General features: G+C 41.5%; 1 protein-coding gene across 4 annotated transcripts in view; it reads left to right on the forward strand.

The window, feature by feature from the left end:
* The window catches only part of SHANK2 (SH3 and multiple ankyrin repeat domains 2), an 811,137-nt gene that overhangs the window by 212,390 nt on the left and 571,629 nt on the right, over positions 1-27,118 (forward strand). The window contains exon 1 of one of the 4 annotated variants that reach the window (XM_060263198.1): positions 20,467-20,705. The exons of the other annotated variants lie outside the window; for them this stretch is intronic. Within the exon in view, the coding sequence (XP_060119181.1) occupies positions 20,669-20,705 (37 nt within the window). The 5' untranslated portion in view covers positions 20,467-20,668. Of the gene's footprint in view, positions 1-20,466; positions 20,706-27,118 lie in introns of those variants that run through there. 4 annotated transcript variants of the gene reach the window in all.

A 27,118-nucleotide genomic window follows, 5' to 3' on the forward strand; every position in this document is an offset into this window, starting at 1 on the left:
CACAAAGGATGGGGCACACTGTATCCTCCCCTTTCTCTCCTCTCTTCCCACACTCTCATGCCCTTTGGCTTACCACTGCTAGTTCACTCTGTGCATGGGTGACCCATAGAGGGATGCAAGCTCAGCAGCAGTCTGTCTGGTCATTGTTGGCATTTAATAGTGTATACAATGTTAGAAGATGAGCAAGTGAAAGAGCCTGAGATGGTGTAGTTGGTGTTGATGGGTCCAGTGATTGTGTTGTCAGGGTGTATGTGGCAGCAAAGTTGGCACTTGGGTTTATTGCAAGCTCTAGTACCAGTGTCCGTGTTCAATGCTGTATTATTGTGGGTGAGGAGTTGTTTAAGATCAGAGGGGGGCTGTCTGTGTGCAAAAAAAGGTTTACCCACAGTGCTTGTTAAAGAAAACTATCATTATTCAGTATGAGAAATAAAATATTCACCTGATGAAGTCAAGAATCAGATTAACAAATCCAGAGCAATAGTTAGAGATAGCCTGTTACAAACCAGGCCCCAAAGAAATAATAACAGAGCACCACTAATAGCCATATACAGCTCTCAGCTCAAAACAGTTCAATGCATTATCAATGACTTCCAACCTCTTTTGAGGAGGCACAGTGGTCCAATGTATAGATAGATAACATGCTGTAAGAGCAGGGCTTTTTTTGTAGCAGGAATTACTTTGTATATTAGGCTACACACCCCTGATGTGGCCAATCCTCCAAGAATTTACAGGGCTCTTAGCACAGGGCCTACTGTAAGCTCCAGGAGAATTGGCTACATCAGGGGTGTGTGGCCTAATATGAAAAGGAGTTCCTGCTACAAAAAAAGCCCTGTGTAAGAGTAATGTAAAGTGAGTTCAGTCAGCTCTTATCTATGCAGCAACAGTTTATTCAAGAAGAAACAGTCACACAAGAACAGACAACACAGCGAATTATATACATTTTAGCTGATTAGAACACACCCCCTTTGGTTGGCTGGAATCCCTATCGATCTCTCCAGGACCCTTCGTTTGCATTTCCTTAAGAAATGCCTTTCCAGCCCTGTGGCAGAGTGGTGAGCTGCAGTACTGCAGTCCAAACTTTGCTCATGACCTGAGTTTGATCCCGGCAGAAGCTGGGTTTAGGTAGCCGGCTCAAGGTTGACTCAGCCTTCCATCCTTCCAAGGTCGGTAAAATGGGTACCCAGCTTGCTGGAAGTAAAGTATAGATGACTGGGGAAGGCAGTGGCAAATCACCCCGTAAAAAGTCTGCCATGAAAACGTTGTGAAAGCAACGTCATCCCAGAGTCGGAAACAACTGGTGCTTGCACAGGAGACTACCTTTACCTATTTAAAGAAATGCCTTGTGCTCTGATTAGCCAGTTCTAAGAGAACAGCCAGCTGGAATGCAGGCATCAGGATCCTGGAGAGTGATGGAAGCATGTTTCAAGCTCATGCCTTCAACAGTACAACACAACAAATACATAACACAGGGTATAGCTGAAAAAAGGCTGCAGCCCAGCCATAAGTCAGGATCTATGAGATGCAGTCAAAGAGTTTGTAAAAGATTTGTCAGGGTCAGGTGAAGAGTCAGAATTCAAAAGTTAATCTAAGGTAAAGCAAAGGCATAAATTCAAATTCAGGCATTATCTAAATACCAGAATACTGCAGAGTATATTACTGACAGCTTTCTTAGCCTTAAAGTCTAGCCTTAAGGCGACACCTCTGTACTTGTTCTTTCATTTGGTTGGTCCCATCAGAGTTTATTTGTCCCTCTCATCAGGGTTTAGTAACAGGTATAAAATTGCACCTTTGACCCTTTGACTTCTTACTCTTGGCTGATCAGACCCCAGAGCAGAGCTGTGGGCTTTATATCCAGCAGCGAACAGGTGGAGAGTCCCAGGAAGGGTATTTTTTGAATAAAGTAACACTTTATTGAAGTCACTTATGCATCCTAAGCTAATCTTATCCACAATCAACACTCACTTGTGGTTGGTCAAACCTAGTTGCAAGCAAGGACAGTCTGGCAATGGCAAGTTAAGAGAACGGAATCCAGAATCTAAGTTGCTGTTAGTTAATGTTTTCCATTAGTGGCTTCAGCACCAAGGGGAAGGTCAGAGATGGGCACCCTGAACCAATTTACATATCTGAGTTGAAATAACAAATGTTAACCCAAAACATAATGTGGTAATGCTGAAAGGTCTTGTCACTTTCTCTTCTATCATATCTAGGACCCATGATTACATGTCTACAGATGTGCTGTACACACATTACTGAACAATAAACCCCAGCCAGCCCAGAGATCTCATCTGCTAGAAAAGACACTGATAAATATGTGGATTGGGCACACACTGTGAAGCATCCATGAGATGCACTATAAGCTCACAGACAATGAAGCCTGCATTCCAAGGCCAGTGCTGGTTATTTCAGGGACCCTCCATTCCCAGCAAACCACACACATACGCACACACACCTATTTCTGTAAGTCCACTGAGTCTGAAGCACCTAAGGAGATGCACTGTAAGCTCACAACAATAGTCCACTTTTCCAGAGCAACAACACTGGTTGCGTCAGAATGTCGAGTTACCCAGAAAACTCACTCACTGAAAGACCTAACAGCTTAGCTATAAGCCCAGCACTCAATTGTGTTCATGCTCCAAGGACAATTAAAAGCATGTCCATGCTCCTAGGCCAATGCTGGTTCTTTCAGGACTTGCAGTTGCCAACAAACATCACACACACGTACATGCACCCTTATTTCAGTTAAGTCTGCTAAGTCTTCATTAAATGTTCATATGTCACCTTTTAAGTCTTCAGGAAGAAGAAAAACAGCTAACATGTAATACCAACTGTTCCTGAAAATTTCTGTGTATTCTTAAATCATAGAACAAAGTAGGACTGAAATTGCACCTTTAAGACCAACAAAGTTTTATTCAGAATGTAAGCTTTCGTGTGCTAGAAGCACACTTCATCAGACAATAGGATGGAATGGCAAACAGTTCTAAATATAAAAGTGGGCAGTGAATTAGTATGCAAAATCATGGAGATGTTTGTTAGCAGATTAAAAGAAGCAGAATTTGAGGTCTGGTAATCATTAGTTTATGTTAACTAGGCTGCATCAACAAGGGGGCAATTCTGTTCTAAGACCCTATGCCACCAGTCCTCCTAGTTATGTTCGTGACACTACAGATTTTCTGAGGAAAATACCATCTTTGAACAACCTTCCAGAGAATACTATCTTGGAATCTTTGGATACCAACAACCCACACCAAGATGGATTACAAGCTGTAGGTAATATAATCTCTGACAAAAACAAAGCTGACTTGGAGCAACGCTTCCTAGACTCCTACTCATTCATACCTACCTTATACCTGCATTACATTGATGACATCTTTATGGTCTGGACACATGGTAAAGAAGCCCTGGATGCAATCCACCAAGCATTCAATGACTTTCACCCTACCATCAATTTGACAATGAACCAGTCTATGCAAGAAATACATTTTCTGGACACCACTGTAAAAATACACAATGGACGCATAGACACTACCTTATACTGGAAAGCTACTGATGGACAAACATACCTACATGCCTCCAGCTACCATCCCAAACATACCAAATGATCCATTGTATACAGCCAGCCTCTACGCTACAGCCGCATTTGCTCCATTCATACTGACTGAGATTCTTACCTGAGGGATCTACAACAAACCTTTTTGGAACTAAAGTACCCACTTGATGGAGTCAGGAAACATATTAACAAAGCCAGAATGATACCCAGAGAAAACATTTTACAAGACAGGCCCAAAAAACACAATAACAGAACACCACTGGTGGTCACACACAACTCTCAACTGAAAACAGTTCAATGTATCAATGATTTACAACCTCTATTGGACAGTGACAGCTCTCTTTCAAAAGTATTGGTGGGGGGGGGGGGGTAAACCTTTTCTTGCACACAGACAGCTCCCTAATCTCAAACAACTCCTCACCCACAACAATATAACATCTCATCTGAACATGGACACTGATACCAGAGCTTGCAATAAACCCAAGTGCCAACTTTGTTGCCCAGAAAACATAGTCACTGGAGCTAATAGCATTAACTATACCATCTCAGGCTCATTCACTTGTTCATCTTCCAACATTATATATGCCATTAAATGCCAACAATGCCCTTCGGTTCTTTGCATAGGGCAAACAGGACAAACCCTATGCCAAAGGATAAATGGACACAAATCTGACATCAGGAATTACAGAATTGAGAACACTTTAACCTTCCAGAGCATTCAATGGGTGACCTCAAAGTAGCTGTTTTACTGCAAAGGAACTTCAAGAACAGAATGGAGAGAGAAATTGCTGAATTACAAATTATTATGAAACTTTGAACAAACACCTCCCCAGGACTGAACAGGGATATTGGTTTTTTTATCTCATTACATATGCTAAACCCACTCTCACTGAGTATAGCTATATGTCCACAGTATACCAATGTATTTCTCTTTTAGAATAGTGTAATATTTTTTTGTATTGACATAATCAAATAAAGGATATTGGCTGTTTTATCTCATTACATACACTAACCCATCTTCCACTATATTTTAATGTATTCTTTTTTTTCTTTCTAATGGCAAACTAGAATGATGTTTATATGTGTGTTACATGTTTAAATTAAACCTCTTGAGAAACTAATGCCCTCATTTTAAACCCAAAGCTAACATTACAACAGACTCTTATTTATGGCACTTCACACCTAATGACATAGACATCAATCTGCTGTTCTGACTTATATTGCCCCCTTGTTGATGCAGCCTAATTAACATAAACTAACGATCACCAGAGCCCAAATTGTGCTTCTTTTAATCTGCTAAGAAACATCTCCATGATTTTGCATACTAATTCACTGCCCACCTTCTCTATATTTAGGACTGTTTGCCATTCCATCCTATTGTCTAATGAAGTGTGCTTCTAGCACACGAAAACTTACATTCTGAATAAAACTTTGTTGGTCTTAAAGGTGCAACTTGACTTCTACTTTGTTCTATTGCTTCAGACCAACACGGCTGCCCACTTGGATATTATTATTATTTTATTTTATTCCACCCATTCCCCCGTTTGGGGGCTCAGTGTGGACTACATCTAAATAGTAATAAAATCACAATAAAATTATAATAACATCATAATGAAACCAATTACAACATTTAGTAAAGTGCAACAGGATGGTTCAGCAAGATGTTATAACAAAATAATATAGCAGGATGGTACTACAGAATGGCAAATTGGTACTACAGACTAGCAAAAAAATAGTACCACAATAAAGTAGTGCAGTAGGGGGGAGGCCAACTGATTGAATAAACAGATGCCCACTGCCTCATCCAAAAACCTGGCGAAACAGCTCCATTTTACAAGCCCTACAAAAGGCCAACAAGCCAGGTAGGGCCCGGATCTCCATAGGGAGCTGATTCCACCAGGTTTTTCTTAAATCATGTTCAGGAATAGAGAATGCTTGCAAGAATGTGTGAAAAGTAGTAGTGAGCTGAAGTATCAAAGATACCACCTGCTGACCCTAGAACAGCTTGTTTCACTCTAATATGAAACATTTGATGTGCTTAAACCCCTCTGTGTAGTAAGCCTCTTTCTGCTCCCCTCCCCTCCCAACACAGCAAGATAGGAGAAAGCAGTAATAATGAATGGAGCCAATGAACCTAGTAAAAGGGCAACAAAGATGTCATCAGGGAGCATGTGGTACTGAGCAAGAACCGGGTGCACCTATAGTTTTCAGAGTAAGAGAGAAGTGCATTAAAAAGTTGGAAGAGGAGGAGGAAGGGATTGGATTTATACCTCACCCTTCACTCAGAATCTCAGAGTGGCTTACAATCTCCTTTCCCTTCCTCTCCCCATAACAGACACCCTGTGAAATAGGTGAGGCTGAGAAAGCTCTGAGAGAACTGCCCTTGAGAGAACTGTGCCAAGGTCAGTAGCTGCATATGGAGGAGTGGGATATCAGATTCTCCAAGATTGGAGTCCATGCTCCTAACCACTACACAAACTGGCTCAGAGACAACCAAGACAACATGACATCATCAGCTCTACAAAAGAGAGGGCCAAAAAAGGACCAGGGAGAGTTCTACTTTTCATCATCAATGGAGCTCCCTGCTTGAGCACTCCTTGCATAAAACAAGTCTTGGCCAGCCAGAGTGAGTGAAGCATGAATGAGATTAGCCTAAGATGCATAAATGTTTTTCAATAAAGTTTGATTTCATTTAAAGGATTCTCACCAGGGACTCTCCATCAGTTCATAGCTTAATATCACACCCATATTCTAGGGGGTGATAGTCCAGCCCTGTTCTAGGGTCTGATCAGCCCTGCTGTAAGGGGAAAAGGGGCCACAGGTGCAATTTTGTACTTGACAGTAGAAGTTCTTGTGGTCATATTGAGGATGGTAATGAGTAGCAAAAGAAATTGGATGAGTAGCTCTCTGCAAGCAAGCACATACACACAGAGGTTGCAGAGCTGCCTATTCTAGAGGAAATGGATCATATCCCTTATTTTTAGTCTAACATTCTATATAGTTCAATTCAGTTCAATTTTATTGCATAGGGCTAATGGCCATTACAAGAGGTTAGCATGAACAAAATTATATACAATAAAATACAGTACTGCGAGACTGTTAAAATACTATAAAATTACATTTTAAAACTTTTCATAAGAGAAAGGAATGATTCCCATAAGCAACCAACTATGCTGATGCCGGTTTGGCCTGAATTTTCTTTGCTGCTAAGGCATTTGAGATGAGTGGATTTCAGTAGCCATTCAGTGATCTTCTGCAATTCTGTTAACTTATTATTTGTTGTTACCGGTAGCTAGCTCCTACATAGCCCTGTTAATTTTTTTTTTAAAGAGAATTTTTGTCAATAGGAGAAAGACTATTGGCATGAATGTTACAACTGTACTCCTTGAAGGGCATCAAACTATATACAAATATGTTTATGCTATTGAGTTACAAGGCAGGATAGTCAGGATTAGTGGATAGGTACTGCCTTCAGTCATAGTAGGATTCCTGATTCCTCTTATTACAAATGCAGCAATGTGAACCTCTTTATCTAGCCTTGTATGGCATTTAGAACTCTTTTGCTTGCTGTTCTGAGGATGTAGCATCTGTATGCAGAACTTCAATAGGAGTAAATATGTTAATCTGTTGTAGACAGGACCGATCCAACTGCTAGGCAAACCCAGGTGATCACTTAGGGCACCAGATTTAGATAGGCAGAAAAAAGGCAAGATGAGCATTTTCTTTGCCACATGCTTTTCTCCTTCAGTCCAAAGGATAGTCACCACCCGCCATCCTTCTTCTTTGTCTTCCTCCTAGCCCTGAAGGCTCTTGCTGTCTTCACTAACATTGCTCTGCTGCCACCACTCAAAAGTCTAGATGGGGGAATGTTTTTGCACAGGGCTGGAGCCACCAACTACATCTATGCCTTCTGGAACCTTTTGGGGGAAGAAGCACTGAGGTGCCTGGGGGCAGGGGCAGCAGCAACAACACCCATTCTGCCCCTACCTCACCTCAATCCCTGCAGGAGGAGGTAGCAGCTAAAGGAGAAGCAATATATCTTCCAGAGCAGAGTAGTCGTGACTTGCTACCCTGTCTTCCTCCCTCTCCCAGCCCTTCTCTTCCCCTCCAAGGGCCATTTCAAGCAGCAGCACTTCACCATCGCCTTAGAATAGGTTCTCCAGCTAGAGGTCCCAACTGCCTGCTAGGATAAGAGTTCTTCTGACAATAGGACCACTTTCCTGTTGGAGAAATCAGGTTCTCTAGGAAGAAAAGGGGGAACTCATGCATATGCAGTGGTTGGAAGCTAGTGTGATGCTTGATTGAACCATTTAGAGGAGTGATAGAAACCAAGAGCATTAGCACACATGTGCTCAGTCACCCTTAATGGTCAGCTGTTGTGCCTGCTCTGCCTACCCTAGGATCATCCTGCACTAACTAAACATGGCTCTGGTGGCAGGGCTTGGCTTAGCCATGGCCACCCTCTGTGATGGCATGCCTGCTTGTAACAGCAGAGAATTTGTTTCTAGCAGCCAGCAGCACACTGCTAGGCTGCTGGAACATCTTTGCTTCCCTGGGAGGAGAGGGAGGACTTTCATGGCCCATTTGGGTGCGCTTTTGAAGGGGCGGGGCTTGCTGTTATAGCAGCAGCACCATCCGTCCCCTACCTCAGTCTCCAGGCTGAGATCGGCCCTCCCTCCCACCCTGTCTGTTATGTAGGCAAGTGCTGGTTGCCTCATGGTTTGGGGGGGCCGGGTAGGAATTTTTTGCTCCCCAGCTGATTAGCAGTTTGCTGGGGTGTTTTTTCGCCTATCCTACATAGCAGGTCAGTGGATTGTGGATTTGGCTATAGGGAGGTGCTGTTAAATAGATTGGTCACTTTGGTTTGGCAGGTTGTTAATGGGTTTGTGGTTCTATGAGGCTAGGGGAGGACCAGAAAGCATCCCCCTTTTGGGGAGCAAGACTATCAAACGTAGCTTAGAGTTCATATCAGAGCCTATTCTTTAGCAGTGATGATGGTGAAAAGGCAGTATATCTCTGTTAGAGACAATTTGGCTGCCTCCCCTGGCCCCTCCAGGAGATGCAAAGAAAAAGAGCTGTCAGTCGGGAGTCTCCTTTAAAGTATACAACTTTATTGATATCAAGAAAGAGGGGAGTCGCTTTTCAACGAGCTCCCTGATTAGTTCCATACATGCCATTTTATCCTTTACTCCTGGCCGATGAGTCCCTCCTCCTTTCCCCATAGGCTGAGGTACTTAGAGGGTACAGGCTACCCGGCACGCCTACTTCACCCCCTCCTTGATATGTACCCCTCCCGTTACATACATTGCATGTGCATTTAAATTTACCTTTCCCCGAGGTGGGGTGTGTCAGTTAATATTCATTACTTGATTACGCCTGCGTACTTGCTGCTTATTAATCTCAATTGCTATTAATCTTTACTGTTGCCATGGCTTGTTCAGCCGTGTTATTTCTTTTCGGTTTCTGCGTTTTAACAATGGCTACTACCCCTGTGCTATGGTTACTAAATGTTTGTACCCGGTTCTGCTCCTTGCACCTTAACAATCACTAAGACATTACATTTGGTTCCTCCTGTTTCAGCTCATTTCATTATTTCACTCCTCTCAATCCCTACTCTTTTTATTTTTACCTGAGCTGAAACATTCTCAAACTTTGCAACCATCAGCTGAGCTTGCCCTTTCTTGGTATGCTTCTTTATTGCTGACTGGCAAGCACTGCTACACACCGGTAAGCAGTGGAGACAACAACAACAGATGATGCTGATTACTACTATGATCATACCGATCTGCAATATGCTCTTGAGCCACCCCCAGCCTGGTAACCAGGAGGTAAGCCAGTTCCAGGGACTTTGTATTCCTTCATAGTTTTCCTTTGAAGTAGTTTGCATTTCTTGTAGGTGCATTTCTATGCTTTTGTTTAAATCATGAAACTGCACATGACATTGTGTTCCTATCACCTTACAGAATCCTCCTTGCTGTGCTAACAAATAGTCTAGGGCCATCCGATGTTGTAGCTGGATTTGACTTAATTCTTCTATCTCAGTTTGCAATTCTCTGATGACCTTCCCTGTTGCATTCACCGTTTTCTCTAGTCTGCAGGTCAGACCTATTATGCTTTTACGATTTTCTTGTGCCACTATTCCTGGATAGGCTCCTAATGTTAAAAGACCTGTTATTAATCCTCCCCCTATGCGGCTGCCTGCATCATCTGAGAGCTGATGGCCCACAATTACTTCATCTTTGCAATTTCTTCCTAACTGTCTGTCTCTGGGACCGAGGTGATCTTCCCTTTTTACCCGGGAATGCTTGGGCAACACCTGCACCGGGAATGTTAAGAATCCTATCCCAACACATGCCCCTCTCTTGTACCCAGGGTGATAATTAGTGGCCCATTTATCAAAGAAAAACCACAGGTTGGGATCTTTTATTTTCATCCCTGAACATATACTACCTTTACCTGAATAATCAGCCTGGAACATTGGTATGTCAGGAAAAATATCTCCCAAATTTGTCTTGCCCCACAGGAGAGTTTTGTTCCCCCATGTATGATTTCCTGGTTTTGACAACCAGAAGTAGTCTGTGCAAGCGCTGTAGTTACTCAGCTTGCTCATTCTTTCTCATGCCTGGTTGAAGCCTGGCACTATAGAGTTCCATACCCCACTATGAATTCAACAGAAACATAAGCCTGGGGTCAACTTGCTGTATCTAAACCACCTTAATCCGGTTTTTCCTATATTTGAGGGGGAGACAAACAATATTTCGCTTTCTGATCGTTGAGATAATGCTTGTAAGGACCCTACTACTAATGGGGGCTCACTTATTAGTCCAAGTAGCAGACTCAGCGTTGCTACTGATGTGGGACGCTCATAAATTAATCTAGAGCTTTTCCCATGTTGCTGAAACATATAATGAGCGTGGCGGATCCAGGTGTTTCCTCCAGTTCCAGGACATTGGACCTTAGAGATCAGTATTATTAACAGAAGTTTTTGTAAAATCAGATACAATCTTCGACATGATAGGGTCCAGCCACCTGTCATTCTGGTAAACCTTAACCTTATATGTGTTACACAATCTCCCTTTTGCAACCTACTCCTACTCCAAAGTTCTAATAATGTATCAAACGATATGAATTATATAAAGCAATCTTTTTAAGAGTCCATTTAACACTTAGAAAACTTAAATAAAAAGTTATTTGTTTGTGATTTTATGCTACCGTTCAACAATTTTATCAGCCATGTAATTCACTGCTGCTGGAGCCTCTTTCACCACGTGTAATACATCCAGCCACTCTCTGCTGTGCCAACTGCTGTTTACGTTGTTAGTGTCACCTGGCAAGGTTCTAACCACTGCTGAGACAACGGCCTTTCCTTTCCAGTCTTGACTAAAACCCAGTCACCCAGTCCATGTTGGTGTAGGGACAGCGTTCGCATCAGCAAGGCTTTTCTGTTGAAGAAAGAAAACAGCACGGACAGTAGCTGATCCAAATAACACATAATAACTCAGCCAGTTATTCCCGACTGAGGCAAACTTTTTAGCAGCATTTTGATAAATAGAAGTAGGTATATCAAGGTAGAGTAACTGATAGCCTTCCTCCTCAAGGCAGTACAATCCACTTTTATACACCACACACACAATATAGGTTTTTTCCAAAATTTCCTAAACATACAAATTTCCTATATCCATCTTGGCTTGAACTCCCTGATACTTCCCTTCGTACAACCACTTAACACTTATTTAATTAATGGCTTGGAGAGCCACCGTTTTTCCTTTTACAGTCTCTTACACAAATTATACCTTAAGTTTAACTAAACTTTATAATGCCACTTTTCCCAAAACCCTGTTATTGTTTCTTCTTTAGCTCTTTTTTTTTAACTGCCACATTAGTTAGCTTATTCTCTATAACCTTATCCAAAAATTAAATCTTGATACCTACACACACATAATAACTAACTGTACTGTTCCCTTTGCTTCACCAATCCTTAATTCTTCTGATATTAATTTTATCAGGGGTATTGTAAAAAAAATAGTTGGTGGATTTCATCCAGGAATTGTTATGCAGTTGCACCTATTTTTCAATAGTCAAGGTAGCTAGATGGGGAGAAAGAGATGGTGCCATCAGAAAAGTTCAGGAGCTGCTCTCCTGTGAGCTCCTGCTAAATTCAGGATCTGAATTCCCCACCTTTACTGGTTAGCATTTTCATTTTCTTTTTCCCTTCAAAATGTTTAAGAGTTTTATTAACCTAAATAAACTACCCTTTCTCTTTAATAGAGTTTACATTTGAAAACATGAAGTACAGGTTTGGCCAGACCATCCCAAATTAATTATTCCTGCCTTTTGTTCCCCCTTGTTCCCTTTATATCGTTGCACCTTTTCTCCTCTACTGCTTGGAAAGAACCAGCACTTCCCTGGAGTAGAGGAACATCTTTTAGATTTGGTTAGCTTTTTGATCTGGAGGTTTTGTAAATTTTACATTATCATGTTCCTTCTTTTCTTGTCCTTTAAAAGTCTCCATTAGTTTTACATTTTAGAAATCTGGAATTTGTCATAACTAGCATTATTCTGTTTTATTGCTTATAAACGACTATTAAAAGTATTTCTCAGCAAAAGTTATTTCTCTAGGCAGCACACAAGTTTGCCATTCTCACCCCACTGCATCTAGAAGGCTGGAGAGATCTGCCCTGCCTACCTTTGAATTAGAAATCTCTAAATTCACATCCTTAAAACTTTGAGTGTGCTTAAGAGAATGTTATTTCCTCTGGGGGTCCAATTCAAATACCTCACTTTTTATTCCACAACTTCTGATATAATAGTGCATTTTTTAATAGTGCATAATTTTAACCTTACCAATGTTCCTTTTAAGCTGCCGAGTACTGGCAGTTGTGCTCTGGGACTACTTTTACAAAAAGTGTGAGCTGAAGGCTAGAAATCCATGAGCCTGCCCATGCCAACTCATCTTAAAGGGAACATTGGCCCTCACCCTTTTAGGGTTAAAGCATCATGTTCTTTATAACCAATGACATAAACATTGCACTTTCTTCTCCCACTAATTGTGCTTCAACAACTTCCTTGTTTATCTACAGAACATTGATAAAAACCAGGTTTAAAAGCCGTAAATGCTTAAAATTACTTTATCTACAACTGTCCTTTTACTTTATAAAAACTTTTAAAAAAACTCTCATCTTACATTCATTCTGAATACTTAACTCTGCTTTGTTTTAAGGCGAACCTCTGTTCAGCAAGAAAAAAAATCCTTGGAGAAAGAACCTACTTTCTCCATCTTAGCTACATATTGTATTGTTTCCTAACATTCCAAAAGGAGGGGCTAGGACTTGGAGGATGCCAGTCTCCTGGCAGGAGAAAGGCTCAAAGTTTGGTCTATAAAAGGTTTTGCCAAACAATTTACAAGGAAAGCAACTGAATCTGTTTTAGTTACTCAAAATATGTACACCAAAGTAAACTCTTAACTCTTATCATCACTTTAAAAGAAAGAAATCCTTCCTAACACTTTCAACTATTTTAACCTTCTATGCCACAGTTATCCTGCTAAACTCCAACCATGAAAGCAAACTTTATTTTAACACTTTACTACCTTCCAAACACTTTTAATCTCTGACTATATAGACAACACTCTCTTTATAATGTATTTCTTTATAATGTTCCAACAACATTTCCAAATTAGTTTACTTATGCAAGACAGAACTTACACTTTTCACTAAGTGTAAAGATATGTCACTTCTTTACAAATACCAAATACTAACAAGAACAAAAGAAGGGAAAAGAAAGGAAAAGGAAAAAATATTCCAACAGAGTGTGTGTGTGGGGGGTTGACCAGTTCTCTCCCCTCTCTGTTTCCCAACACTCATTACTATAAATACTTTCTTTACTACAAGAGGATTATCTGACAAAGATCATCCAATAACCATGTCCAGGTTGAAGTTCCTGGAATACTTTAAGAATGCAGCTACAATCTAGAGAAATTGCAGGATGTCTCCTGGCTACACCTGGAGACTGGTATCCAGACTTGAACATGAACATATGAAGCTGCCTTATACTGAATCAGACCCTTGGTCCATCAAAGTCAGTATTGTCTACTCAGACTGGCAGCGGCTCTCCAGGGTCTCAAGCTGAGGCTTTTCACACCTATTTGCCTGGACCCTTTTTGGAGATGCCAGGGATTGAACCTGGGACCTTCTGCTTCCGAGCAGATGCTCTACCACTGAGCCACCGTCCCTCCCCAAGAGAGTTCCCTTTTAGTGTGGCCACACTAAAAGCAACCATTTCTTTTTTTTTCTCCCTTTTAAATGTCATCATGCAGACCAGTGATCCTGGTTGAGGCATCCATGCCCCCACATAACTGGATTCCTCATTTCAAGGCCTCCTTTCATTAATATAAATGTTTAACAGCTGTCTCACTGTTTCATCAAAGCTACCAAAGGGAGGCCAGATAAGTCCCCGCAACTTATACTTTGGCCACACAAAAACAGAGAAGTTCACCATCTTCTCCTTATTCAAATAGTCAAAGACTATCCTTCTAGCTTCTTTAGCATCAGTGCTAAATGACTGTCTGCCTGTATCTGGGGGATTCCCTAAGCCTCCCCAGATCCGTTACCCTCTTTAAACTGAGAACTTCTATTTCCCATTTGCCGCGGTCTTACCTTAACTAGACGGGACGTCCCGATTTCCAAGTTTGTGCGAGCTCGTCTTTCTGGCAGGCCCCTCCTGCCTGGCAGGCCCCTCCTGCCTGGAGCGTCACCGACTGACTGCGATCTACAGTGTCACGGGTCTTGAGCTGTCTCCAATCCCAGCCAACGGAGATCCAATGGGTCGTGAAATACTCACGAGGTGCACCTTCCCAATTGGAGTTCGCTGAGTGGGCTGGTGACAGGTCACGTGATCCCGGACGAGCCCCCAATTGTTAGAGACAATTTGGCTGCCTCCCCTGGCCCCTCCAGGAGATGCAAAGAAAAAGAGCTGTCAGTCGGGAGTCTCCTTTAAAGTATACAACTTTATTGATATCAAGAAAGAGGGGAGTCGCTTTTCAACGAGCTCCCTGATTAGTTCCATACATGCCATTTTATCCTTTACTCCCGGCCGATGAGTCCCTCCTCCTTTCCCCATAGGCTGAGGTACTTAGAGGGTACAGGCTACCCGGCACGCCTACTTCACCCCCTCCTTGATATGTACCCCTCCCGTTACATACATTGCATGTGCATTTAAATTTACCTTTCCCCGAGGTGGGGTGTGTCAGTTAATATTCATTACTTGATTACGCCTGCGTACTTGCTGCTTATTAATCTCAATTGCTATTAATCTTTACTGTTGCCATGGCTTGTTCAGCCGTGTTATTTCTTTTCGGTTTCTGCGTTTTAACAATGGCTACTACCCCTGTGCTATGGTTACTAAATGTTTGTACCCGGTTCTGCTCCTTGCACCTTAACAATCACTAAGACATTACATTTGGTTCCTCCTGTTTCAGCTCATTTCATTATTTCACTCCTCTCATCTCCACCACAATTGCATCTGCATGTAATCGTCCAGCTGAGCTGTTTCATGCAGTTCAAGGACTTTTATATCATAGCCCCAAGGATTTGGACTCTAACCAAATGACAGCCCATTGTGGTCAATTTGCCACTTACTTTGCAGACAAAATTGCTCAGATCTGCTCTGGAATAGTGTCAGTGTGGATGCCTGTCCAGATTATGTACCTTTGGTATATGCTTGTCTGTTTTATATGGATACTTTTCATCTTGCGGATACCAAAAACATGGACAAGATGCTTGAACAGGTGAGACCTACCATCTGTGTTGTGAACCCTTGCCCTTTCCAGCTGATAAAAGCTGCCTGAGGGGGACTGGCTGAGTGAGTAAGGGGACTGGTAAATGCCACTCATGCTCAAGCAGACAGTGATTAAACTTGATTTGAAAAAAACTGTCCCTGAGCCCTACTATATCTGGGTAGTCTCCAATCTATCATTCTTGAGCAAGGTGCTAAAGCAGATTGTGGCCTCTCATTTCCAGGGGTTCTTGGGAAACACTGGTTTTCTGAGCTCATTTCAATTTGGCTTCGGACCTGGATTTGGAATAGAGACTGCTTTGGACACCTTGGTTGATGACCTCTATCAAGTACTAGACATGGGGGATGTGACCCTACTAGCTCTGCTGGATCTCTCAGTGGCCTTTGATACACCAGATTAAAATGACCAGGAAGTAGGTAATGTGAAAGACCTCTGCTGACACCCTGAAGAGTTATTACCACTCTGAGTAGACAACAGGGCCAGCTCACCCAGTAGGCAAACTAGGCATTTGCCTAGTGCGCCGGGACAGGATGCTGAATTGGACTCCCCCTTCCTGATGCCCTAGGCAAGCACCTAGTTTGCCTGCCTCCTGCCCACCTGCCACTGCCGCCACCCCTCCCTTTCTTTCCCTTCCCTTCCCTTTCCTTTCCTTCCCATCCTTTCCACTCTGCTTCCTCTCCCCCCGGCACAATCAGAGCGCCTGAGCCGTACCGACTGCGATGCAGTGTACATCTTATTCTTCTTTGAAGAACATGTGGGAGATTTCATTCAGATTTCCTCCTTTGTGTTCTTCAAAGAAGGATAAGATGCATGCCGCGTTGCAGCCAGTATGGCCCATACGCAACACACTCTGATCGCACAGGGGGGAGGTGGAGTGGAAGGGACGGGAAAGGATGGGAAGGGAGGGGCTGGTGTGGCGCCGAGGCATGACATGCTGGGGACGGGGGGCAACTGAGTGTGGCACTGCATTGCAGCGCTGCAGAGGGGGGGGCAGTGGCAGGGGGAGCCTGCCTGGGATGCCACGCACCCTTGGGTCGGTGTTCGTAGACAATACTGACTTAGATGGACTGAAGTTCTGACTCAGTGTAAGGCAGCTTAAGTGTGGATGTGTCCTATTGGCCATAGTATCTTACTAAGTTGCCTTTCAGCACTGGGACCAAAGGGCACCAAACTAGGGTGGTTTGACGACAAGCTATCGGGAGCATACATCTCCAATACTCCAGCAATTACACTGGCTACTGATCAACCTCTGAGCCAAATTCAAGGTGTTTGTTTTGTCTTTTAAAGCCCAACATGGCTTGGGACTGGGATATCTGAAGGACCATCTTCTCCCATATGTTCCTGCCTAGTAATTGATGGTGGGGGAGATCTCTCCTGATTGTCATGCTAATTAAATATGCTTGTATAGCAGTACATGAGAGAGGACCTTTTCTATGGCAGCACTACAATTATGGAACAACCTTCACAGTCCTTGGCCCTCTCATTGCTGATCTTCAGAAGGCAGAAGAAGCTTTATTTAGAACTGTATTTTAATTGATTTATCTTTTATTGGCAGGTCTACTTCAGATTTTTAAACTGTGGCTTTTCTAGGTAATATAATAGTTGTTTTAATTGTGTTTTTATAATGTTTTATTTATATTGTAAGGCTACCTGAGTTCCACAAACAATAAAGGCAGATAGATAGATAGATAGACAGACGGACAAATGATGGATGGATGATCGTGTCTGGCCCTAAACAGGTGGAAGAGTTTTTATTTGGGCAGGTGTGTATAAGCCCCAATCAAATGGATTGAATGAGTAATCCCCATGCTTTCACAAACTCAGTTTGTGCCAGAACTCACCCAACTATGCTAACAAGAAAAGGTTTGGCTTAGTGTAAGGTCTAAGTCTTTACACGCATACTCTTCCATCAGTTCCTAGTTTCTATTTCTCTCTTTTTCTCCTCTGTTGTATAGTGAATTCAGCCAGCTTAAGGTAAGCAAGAATGTTTATTGAACAAGAACTGAACTGAGAGCAAACAGGCACCCCACTCCTTATATCCATTTTGCATGAGTTAAACATGTGGGCAGCAATCCACCCTATTGGTCTCTCCAGGATCCTTCATTTGCATTTCCTGAGAGAAATGCCTCACGTTCTTATTGGCTGGTTCTAAAGAACAGCCAATCGAAATGTAGGCATCAGGGTCCTGGAGGGCATGAACTATGCTTCAAGGTCAACTAACAGACATAATAAAACAGCAGTCAAAACAACCAATACATAACATCCCTCTTCAAGTCGCAGCTGGCTAATGGCAACCCCATAGGGTTTTCTTGGCAAAAGACATTCAGAAGTGGTTTACTATTGTCTACCTCTGTGTAGTGACTCTGGTGGTCTCCCATTCAAATACTAAGCAGGGATAGTCAACCCTGCTTAACCTGGGCTATCCAGATCAGGCATGTTTCTCTCTATCATCCCCAATTTCAGCAACCCAATTCATACAATAAAGATTTATTTTCTTGTAAAGAACTTTCTATTACAATGGAAAAGGGCATTTTTAAATGTTTAATATCTGTGTCTTACAAGTAGTGGGTGAAGAGGTTCATTATGGACTTGCCTTTCTCTAGTGCTTCCTGCCTTCCATTTTTGCAAACTTCAGCTGATTCTCCAACTTTCTCAGCCTATTTTTAAACATAATCCAATCAGCTTCAATGTGGATTGGGAGAAACCAATGAGTTAGATTTTTATTTTATTTTATTTATATCCCGCCCTACCCCACCGAAGCGGGCTCAGGGCGGCATAACCAGACAATAGGATCTGGTTAAGCAAAAGGATCTGGTTTACATTAGAGGGGCTTCTGCACTGAAACTCTTGAGGAGGAAAGTCAGAGAGGAAAAGTATGCACTTATATGTAGAAGAACATGATTTAAGCAGTTTCTTTTAGGGTTGCCAAGTCTAACTCAGAAAATACCTGGGGACTTTGGAGGTGGGGCTGGGAGACTTTGGGGGTGGAGCCAGGTGACTTTCCCATTCCCTAAAATAAAATAAAAATACAGCAGCACAGTTCCCCTGAATACAGTCTTCGTTTCCTCATTCCCCAGCAGCTGGCTGAACTTCCAGTCCCTCTCCACTCAACACACACACACACAAACACAAAGCAGCCAAAATAAACATAGTTTGGAAGCACACACTTTGTGGTCTCACTGGGGCAATTTACTCACTATGGGAGTTGTTGAATGCTGTGTACTCAACCAAGTTCTTCAGACTTAACACAGGGAAAATAGAGGTTCTACTCTACTCTTTATTTTTCTTTGCAAACGAGTTCTAGAGGGACTGTAAAACAGAGGAACAGGACTGTTTCCCTTTCCTTTCTCATAACAGCCACGTTGTTCTGCAAGCTTGCCGCATCCCCATTCAGCCTGGCTTGAGATTTAAAGGCATACACACCTTTCTTAAAGCAAATTGTTCCCAAGCATCTTCTTAAGCAGATGTGGAAAGGTACACAGTGGCTGTGGCTTCCCCCCACTGGTCAGCTGGCTGGGGGCAGGAAACAGCCTTCAAAAATGGGAGATCTCCCACTGGGACCTGGGGATTGGCAAGCCTAATTTCTTTGCTTTCTTCAGTGAGACTTACAGTTATGTGATAATCAATTATGGGGTCTGCAAAGCATAAAAGATATGAAGAATAGAAACATTTCAATACTCTTATGGTGTCTACTTGGGCTTCTGCTTTAGAAGAATACATTTAAATGTGTCTTTAAAATTAGGGCAATTAAGTTGGAGGTTTCTTAGTATACAGCTTTGGAAATTGTGGCTGGTTCAGGCTAGACTATAGGGTTAAATGGTAGGATGATTTCATTGCATATTTGTGCCTTCAAGTGATCTTGGGTTATGCTGAGAGCATTTTTTTTTAACTAAGGAGAAGGTTATGTTTAAAATCATTTTGCTGTATTTGATATTCTGAGGCCTTTAAACAAATTCCAAACTTTAAAAATCTTACTCTGAAGTAGGACTTTTAAATTAGAAATTAAAGGTAATACAAACGCTGTAGAATTACATCCTGAATTATTTGTGATTTTGATATATGCTTGTTAATTCTTTGCAGATGTTTTACTGGAAATACAGAAAGATAAAATCTAATTTGTTGGCACTTATCTCCCTTTCTATTCATGAAGGAGTGATCTTAGCAACCGACAAATCAGACTTTAGCCTCAAATACCTTTCCAACAACAAGCAAATACTGCTGCAGTGGAGTAATTATTATTAGTAAATAATCCATTATTCAACTTCAGGGCAGTTTAAAAAATCAAACCACACATTTGATTCTGTATATGATGCTGTTGAAATTTTCATAGTTTTATGGCAACCTGTGCTTTACATTTTGTAATGAGAGCACACAATATGCCATTCCCAAGACATTACACATTTAAAAGGCCACATTCCTTACAGTTTTAGTTTGCCATTGCCTTTTTATCTCTTTGAATCTTTTATACATGTATCCTAAAGTATCCATGAAAAATCTCTCTACTGAAGCTTTTGAAAAATTATTGTTGTTTTCAGAAAGTCTGTTTTTATTAATTGTGTGAAATGCTATGATTTCATTGGCAAGAAGTCTACAGTGTAATAGAAAAATAATTCCCTAAAATGTAGAAGACATGATATAAGAAGCAATCATAATTTTAAAAATCTTGATTGTCACTTTTATACAAATATTTAATTTAAGAATGGTGTGAAACTTGGAAATAGTTATATACCAACTGAGCCTAACTAGCTGGGTATAAAAAGCATTACTAGGAAACAGAGAATTAGTAGTATGAAGCCTTTGGGGCTTGAATGCCGAGAGTAAGCTTCACCAGCTCCATAGCTTCTATTTCAGGATTTCCCCTTTCCTAAATGTATCTGTGAATTGCTGCCATGAGATATAATGAATGACTGCTCTCCCTCCCCCGCCAAATGGTAATTTTGACCCCACTCAACTTGTGGTGCTTCTCCATGTTTCAGTCATCTCTATTCTTACTCATAAATGTCTCAATTACAAAAGCTGGAGAATGTCTGAAAGACAGTGCCGATGGTGTTCACATGACTAATACTATGAAAGACAGCAAGCTTTTTTGAGCACCTTCAGTCTATGCACAGTTGACTTTCAGCTGACAGAATGTGGGGTGGGCTTTGTCACCAGAATGCTGGGTACTGCATGCCCAGCTATGCTTGTAGTTATACAGTGCCCAGAAACCTGCTGCTTATGTTAGGGTGCCGGCAGTTAAAACACATAGAATCTGGGTAGCTTTTATTCCTCTCTCAGTTCAGCAATGGTTATATAATGAGGGGACTGCTGCTAAAGTAAAAGGGAAAATGAAGTCTTTGCTAAATGCCTTAACAAAGAAAGAAGGTAAGCACTGAGCACTTTATGTCTGAGACCTGCTATTTTCTTCTGCATGCTTAATATGATTTGCTTAGGTACTGTATTATTATATGAAGTTCTTTCTGTATCTTTTCCAGAATTCTGCTATGTTAGGTAGTACTCACAGACCTTTCGTGTTACTTGTTCATTTTAGTTTCTTATAGAAAGCTTCTTATAGCAGTCTCATTCCATTTATAGAAAATGTTCTGTGGTTTTCTACTGTATATTTGGGAAAGAATTCCTGAGGTTTATGTTAGTGAATACTTATGAACGTCTCATATTTATGCACTTGAGATATCACTTTGCAACGGATTATGGGAATATTATTTAATTCATAAGAGATTATAATTACTTGTAAGAAGAAATAATAGCATGCTTCTATTTCCTCCTCTGAACAGCATTTGTAATAATAATTTCGGTAGGAAAAATAATTGAATCTGAAAAGGTTAATAGAGTTTAAACTATGTATATTTATATTCTATAATTTTGTGTTACAGTTATCTTTTTATTGTAAACACAAAATAACAGTACATTCAAAGAAAAATCTCAGAAGTCTACCAATTTCAAATGTGCAAACAGAGATGGGAAAAAAGATAAGAAAACAGTTGTGTCCAGTTGTATGCTTGTTTATATTACTGATGTTTCATTTAATATTGATAGCATCTGCATGTCCCAGGATGCTGAAAGTAACAGGTCATGTTTTAAAACTCTCTTTAAAAGTGCATTAACTCAGTGATAATTATTAAAAGCCTTTTATGCTTGCCAGATGGTGTGGAAAGGGAATATTTTAAAATATAAACATTACTTTGGTGTGGTTTCATTCTCCTGAAATTCCTAATACAATATATTCTGCAAGCACATTGGAGTAGTTGGATATAAGCAATTTTGGTCATCTTGTTTACTGTATAGTTGAGCTGAAATTCATCCACTGAATTTATTGGAAATGAGTCAAGTTGAATATAAATATTCCATCCTGAGTGCTTTGAAGTTCAGTCGAGTGCATCTATGAAAACTTGTTATAGTGCAGAATTAATTGTCCACAGTTTATAAAGGATTAAGGTTTTATTTGAAATGTCAACAGTAATATTATCAGATTGTAAATTTCTAAAGATCTTATTTATTATACCAGAAGTCAAACACAAAAATCTGTTGGTATCAAATTTTGCCAAGTATCCCCATATGAATGCAGGTGCCCTCTTTCCTGGTATCTGCTGTTTATGAATACCCACACAATATATGCTCAATGTTTTATTTGTCCCAGAGCCTGCCTTTTACTTTATGATTATTAAAACAGTATTTGAAAAGCTTGTATGTCCAAAAATGTATCACATATACTACATGTGAAATACATTATCAGAATGTACAGTGTTGAGAACCTAGGGCATAGTTACATAGTTAATTGATTGTCAATAGGGCAATCAAGAAAACACCAAATGAAGGAACATTATATTTTTAAAAATCATGCACACAAACATTACTGAACCAATTTGATCATGGCATTAGGATAGGGTTACCAGCTCCCTACTTGTGGTGGGAGACCTCCTGCCTCCCCTGCTGCCTGTGCCTCCCACAGTTGGTGGGAAGAGTTTGATCAGTGTCCTCAGCAAGACCCATAAGTGGCACCATTGCTTTGGGTGATGTTCTAGCACTTGCCCCAGACCCTATAGTTTAAAAACCATTGAATTTGGGGGATATTCTAGAGTGTCACCTCAGCATAATGATGCAATTCCCCATCATGCTGGAAGTGATTTCATCATGCTGAGGGAGCTAATCATGTGCCCTCCAATCATATGTTCCTGTCTTCCCCATCTCCTGCCAGTTGCCAGGCCATGATCCTATTTAGGAACATTTAGTTATTAATGTATAAGTCTATAAATAAATGAACTATCTTTTGCCTACCTAGGGCTAACACTATACAGGTGCAGCAACATACCTTTGGTTTCAAAGAAGAAAAAAAATCCATGATTTTTTTTTTTATTTGATAAGGCAGCAATCCTGAACAATTACCTGGGAGTAATTTCTTTGAATAAAACAGGACTGACTGCTGAACACAAATGCGTATGATTGTGTTATAAGAGGTTAAAGTAGAGATTTAGATCTTCTTGCCACATTAAATGGAAGTGAAATAATAGGCTTGATTAATTCCAGTGTTGTAAGTTATTTACTTTTAAATTCCTTCACACAGTTGTTTGGCTGTTTGAAATAAAATATTAACATTAGCTCAGAAAAAAAGGGGGGACTCAAGTTCTGAATTAAATTTTGTAGTTTATTTTAAGTTAGGAGATACATTGATACTGATTGCCTTTGATGTCACATGGATGCATATTTCATTCACTCACCTTATCTAGAAATAGCAGTCCATGTGCGTTAGTGTGTTTCTACATCAAGATAAGTCCAAGCTGTGAACATAAGTGCAGGCTATATTTGTTGAGCAAATCTCATCAGCTTAACAGTCTATGCACATAGAGAAGCATAGTTTGTGCATCCATTTAGCAGACTGATGGCCTGACACTTCACTGACACTGGTCATAACACTGCATTAAGAAACCTTTTGCAACACTGATCTGATGCTAGAGGGAAAGAATTATAAGCACTATCCATCTTACCTGTTTTTGTGTGTGTTGGTGTTAAGTGCCATCAAGACACTTCTTTCTTATGGTGACCCTATGAATTAAAAAGGTACAGGTAGTCCCCTGTGCAAGCACCAGTCGTTTCTAACTCTAAGGTGACGTCGCATCACAACATTTTCACAGCAGACTTTTTACAGGGTGGTTTGCCATTGCCTTCCCTAGTCATCTACACTTTCCTCCCCAGAAAGCTGGGTACTCATTTTACCAACCTGGAAGGATGGAAGGCTGAGTCAACCTCGAGCTGGCTATCTGAACCCAGCTTTTGCTGGGATCGAACTCAGGTCATGAGCAGAGAGTTTGACTGCAGTACTGCAGCTTTACCACTCTGCACCACGGGGCTCTCTACTGACCCTATGAATTAATGTCCTACAAAATGTCCTATTGTTAACAGCTGTTCGCAGGTCTTGCAATCAGAGGGCCACAGCTTCCTTAATGGAATCGGTCCATCTCATGGGTCTTTCTCTTTTCTTGCTGCTTTCAACTTTTCCTAGTATTATCATCTTTTCCAGTGTCTCTTGATTTCTCACAATGTGACCAAAGTTCACTAGCCTCAGTTTAATCATTTTAGCTTCTAGGGAGAGTTCAGGCTTTAAATGTTCTAGAACCCACTTATTTGTCTTTTTGGCAGTCCATGGAATACGTAACACTCTCTTCCAACACTACATTTCAAAAGAATCAATTTTCTTCCTTGTCAGCTTTCTTCATTCTCTAGCTTTCACACACATTCACAGTATTGGGGAATATTATGGTCTGAATTATCTAGGTCTTGGTCACCAGCAGAACCTCCTGACAAATGAAGGAGCTAGAAAAGATTCTTAAATTTCTAGCTCCTTCATGGCTGCCCTTCCCTGTCTCTTTCTTCTTATTATTTCTTGGTTACAATCTCCCTTTTGGGTGATGATGGAGCCAAGAAATTGATATTTTAAATTTTAGTTTCGTCATCATCAACCTTAAAAGTTGTATAATTTTTCAGTAGTCATTACTTTTGTCATCTTGATGTTCAGCTGTAATCCTGATTTGGCACTTTCTGTTTTAACCTTCAGTTGTAGTTGTTTCAGGTCTTCACTATTTTCTGTCAGTAATGTGGTGTTATCTTAATATCTCATATTTTTAGTGTTCATCCCACCATTTTCATTCCACTTTCATCTAAATCTCTTCCAGCTTTCCTTTCAATGTGGACAGAGACTGAATATATAAGGAGACAAAATACATCGTTGTCTGACATCTTTGCCAATTGGAAACCATTCTGATTCTCAATATTTTGTCCTAACTAGCATCTTGTCCAAAGTACAACTTGCATATTAAAACTTGCTTGTTGCTATGTGTCACACAGCAGGGCCTAGCAGAGCCTTCTACTGGCTGCCACCACTCTAGTAGGGGTCTGCATGGGAGGGCCCAGAGCACCCAATCACCCTTGTCTTCCTTATTAATATATACGTCTTAACTGTGACCAAGGAGATGTGAGAACCCAGACAATATAACAACAAAATAATTTTCTTATTAGTGCTCTAAAACAATAAGTGGATGATAAAGATTTAGTGCTGTAGTAAATATGGAAACAGTAAAGGTTGGTGCAAATTAACAAAAGCCGTGACGCGTTTAGCTATACAATCCTTACTCTAATACCAAAACTCACTACTTTCCATTGGGTGAGGGATCTTTTCTTGCTGCCTGTTACAGAGAGCTCTCCTTCTCTGTCTGCAACCTCTCAGAGAACCTCTCTGCCTGCAGCCGCTCCAGGAAAGAACACACCCTGTCTGCGCTTGGCCCTTTTTATGCTCTCTTACCAGGTCCCACCCCTCTTTGGACTAGTTTTCCTCCAAAACCTTGCCACCCAATCAGAAGAACAGAAAGGATCCTGGGAAATGTAGGCTTCTCCCAGTAATTCTTTGGCAGACTTCTTTGGCGCCTGCAGGCCTCTCTAGGCCCAGGATCATGCTACTATGGCACACCCATTTTTTTAAAAAAGCAATAATAGCTTTTCATGATCCACACAGTCAAAAACTTTACAGTAATCCATGAAACACAAGCTGATTTTCTTCTGAAATTATCTCATATGCTGCAGTAACCAATGTAATTGTACTAGCTTGCCAGATTCTGCTATCAGGTTAGAGCATCTCTTACTGTTTTTCACAAATAACAAAGCTAAAGGAAGTCTAGGGTTGTTCAATCTGTGGTCATGGTTTCCAGAAATTCATCAAGGTATGTTGGCAGTTCAATGTCTAGGTTACACTGGGTCCACACCAAACCCTCTTCAAACCCCGCAGAATCAAAGGAGACACAGGATTCTGCGTATCAACCCTGTAACCGGCCTCTCTGGCCCACCCCTCCAGCATCTTTTGAATACAAAAGTCAGCTGTTTCTTCCCTATAACCCAGCGCCTTACTGACAAAAGCCAATGCAGACAGGCGCCCCCTAATGGATCGCACGGCCAACCCGTTACCTCGCAGCGAAACACAGCAATCGAGCAAATGCTCCACCGAAAGGGGCCAAATCCTGCAATACCCTACCTCAGCCCTAAAGCACAGCCCGTTCATAAGACTTCCTGGTGCTGGGCTCAATGGCTATTGCTCTGCAGGCCTTGGCTCTGCAATCAGCCATAGCTCCTGGGGCATTGGCACCGGCTCTCTGTCGGCATCTGGGGCCAGCTGACGAAACCTTTCCATCTGTTTACGAGATAGAGCATCAGCCACCCCGTTACTCACCCCAGGAACATGCTTGGCTAAAAACAAAATGTTAAGCCGCAAACAGCGCAGAGTGAAGGCCCTCACCAAACTCATAATCCGGCCAGATTTAGATGAAAGGGAATTAATGACGTGGACCACCGCCATATTATCACACCAAAAATGGACAGTGTAATTGGCCATATCCTTCCCCCACAGCCAAACCGCGACTAAAATAGGAAAGAACTCGAGAAACGTAAGATCCCGGTTCACACCAACCTTTACCCAGGAGTCAGGCCAACTATCCGCGCACCAATGTCCATGGAAATAGACTCCAAAACCCAAGGAACCAGCAGCATCAAACATGACCTGAAGCTCAGCTTCGAGCCTCATGTCGTCCCTCCAAAAAGAGACTCCATTAAAGGACTCCAAAAATTCCTGCCAAACCCTCAAATCATCCCTCACGCTGCAGGTGACCCTAGTTCTATGCTGAGGCAAGCGTAACCTTGCCATAGCATCACACAGCCTTCTAAGAAAAGCCCTCCCAGGAGCAACCACTTTGCAAGCAAAGTTGAGGTGCCCAACTAGCTGCTGCAATTCCAACAAAGTAACCTTCCTTTTAAGAAGAAAGGTAGAAATCCTAGCCCTCAGCTCCACTATTTTCTGAAGAGGCACCCTAGACAACTGCGCAATAGTGTCAATCTCAATCCCCAAAAAGGTCAACCTCTGGGTCGGACCTTCAGTTTTCTCAGGCACTAAAGGAACCCCAAGCTCCGCCACCAGCTCAACAAAGCCAGACAGCAACTGCCCACAACGCCCAGTCCCCTTGGGACCCACAAAAAGATAGTCATCCAAATAATGAACGACATCCTGCAAACCCACTTTCTCCTGCACAGCCCATTCCAAAAATGTGCTGAAACGCTCAAAAGCCGAACATGACACAGAGCAGCCCATTGGCAATGCTCTATCCATGTAAAATTGACCCTCAAAAGAAAACCCTAGAAGTTCAAAATCATCGGGATGGACAGGTAAAAGATGAAACGCAGACTTAATGTCGCATTATGCCAATTCTGCCCCCACCCTGCAATGCCTCACCACGGCAATAGCC

This window comes from Heteronotia binoei, chromosome 21 (assembly GCF_032191835.1).
Source record: "Heteronotia binoei isolate CCM8104 ecotype False Entrance Well chromosome 21, APGP_CSIRO_Hbin_v1, whole genome shotgun sequence".
Lineage (NCBI taxonomy): Eukaryota > Metazoa > Chordata > Lepidosauria > Squamata > Gekkonidae > Heteronotia > Heteronotia binoei.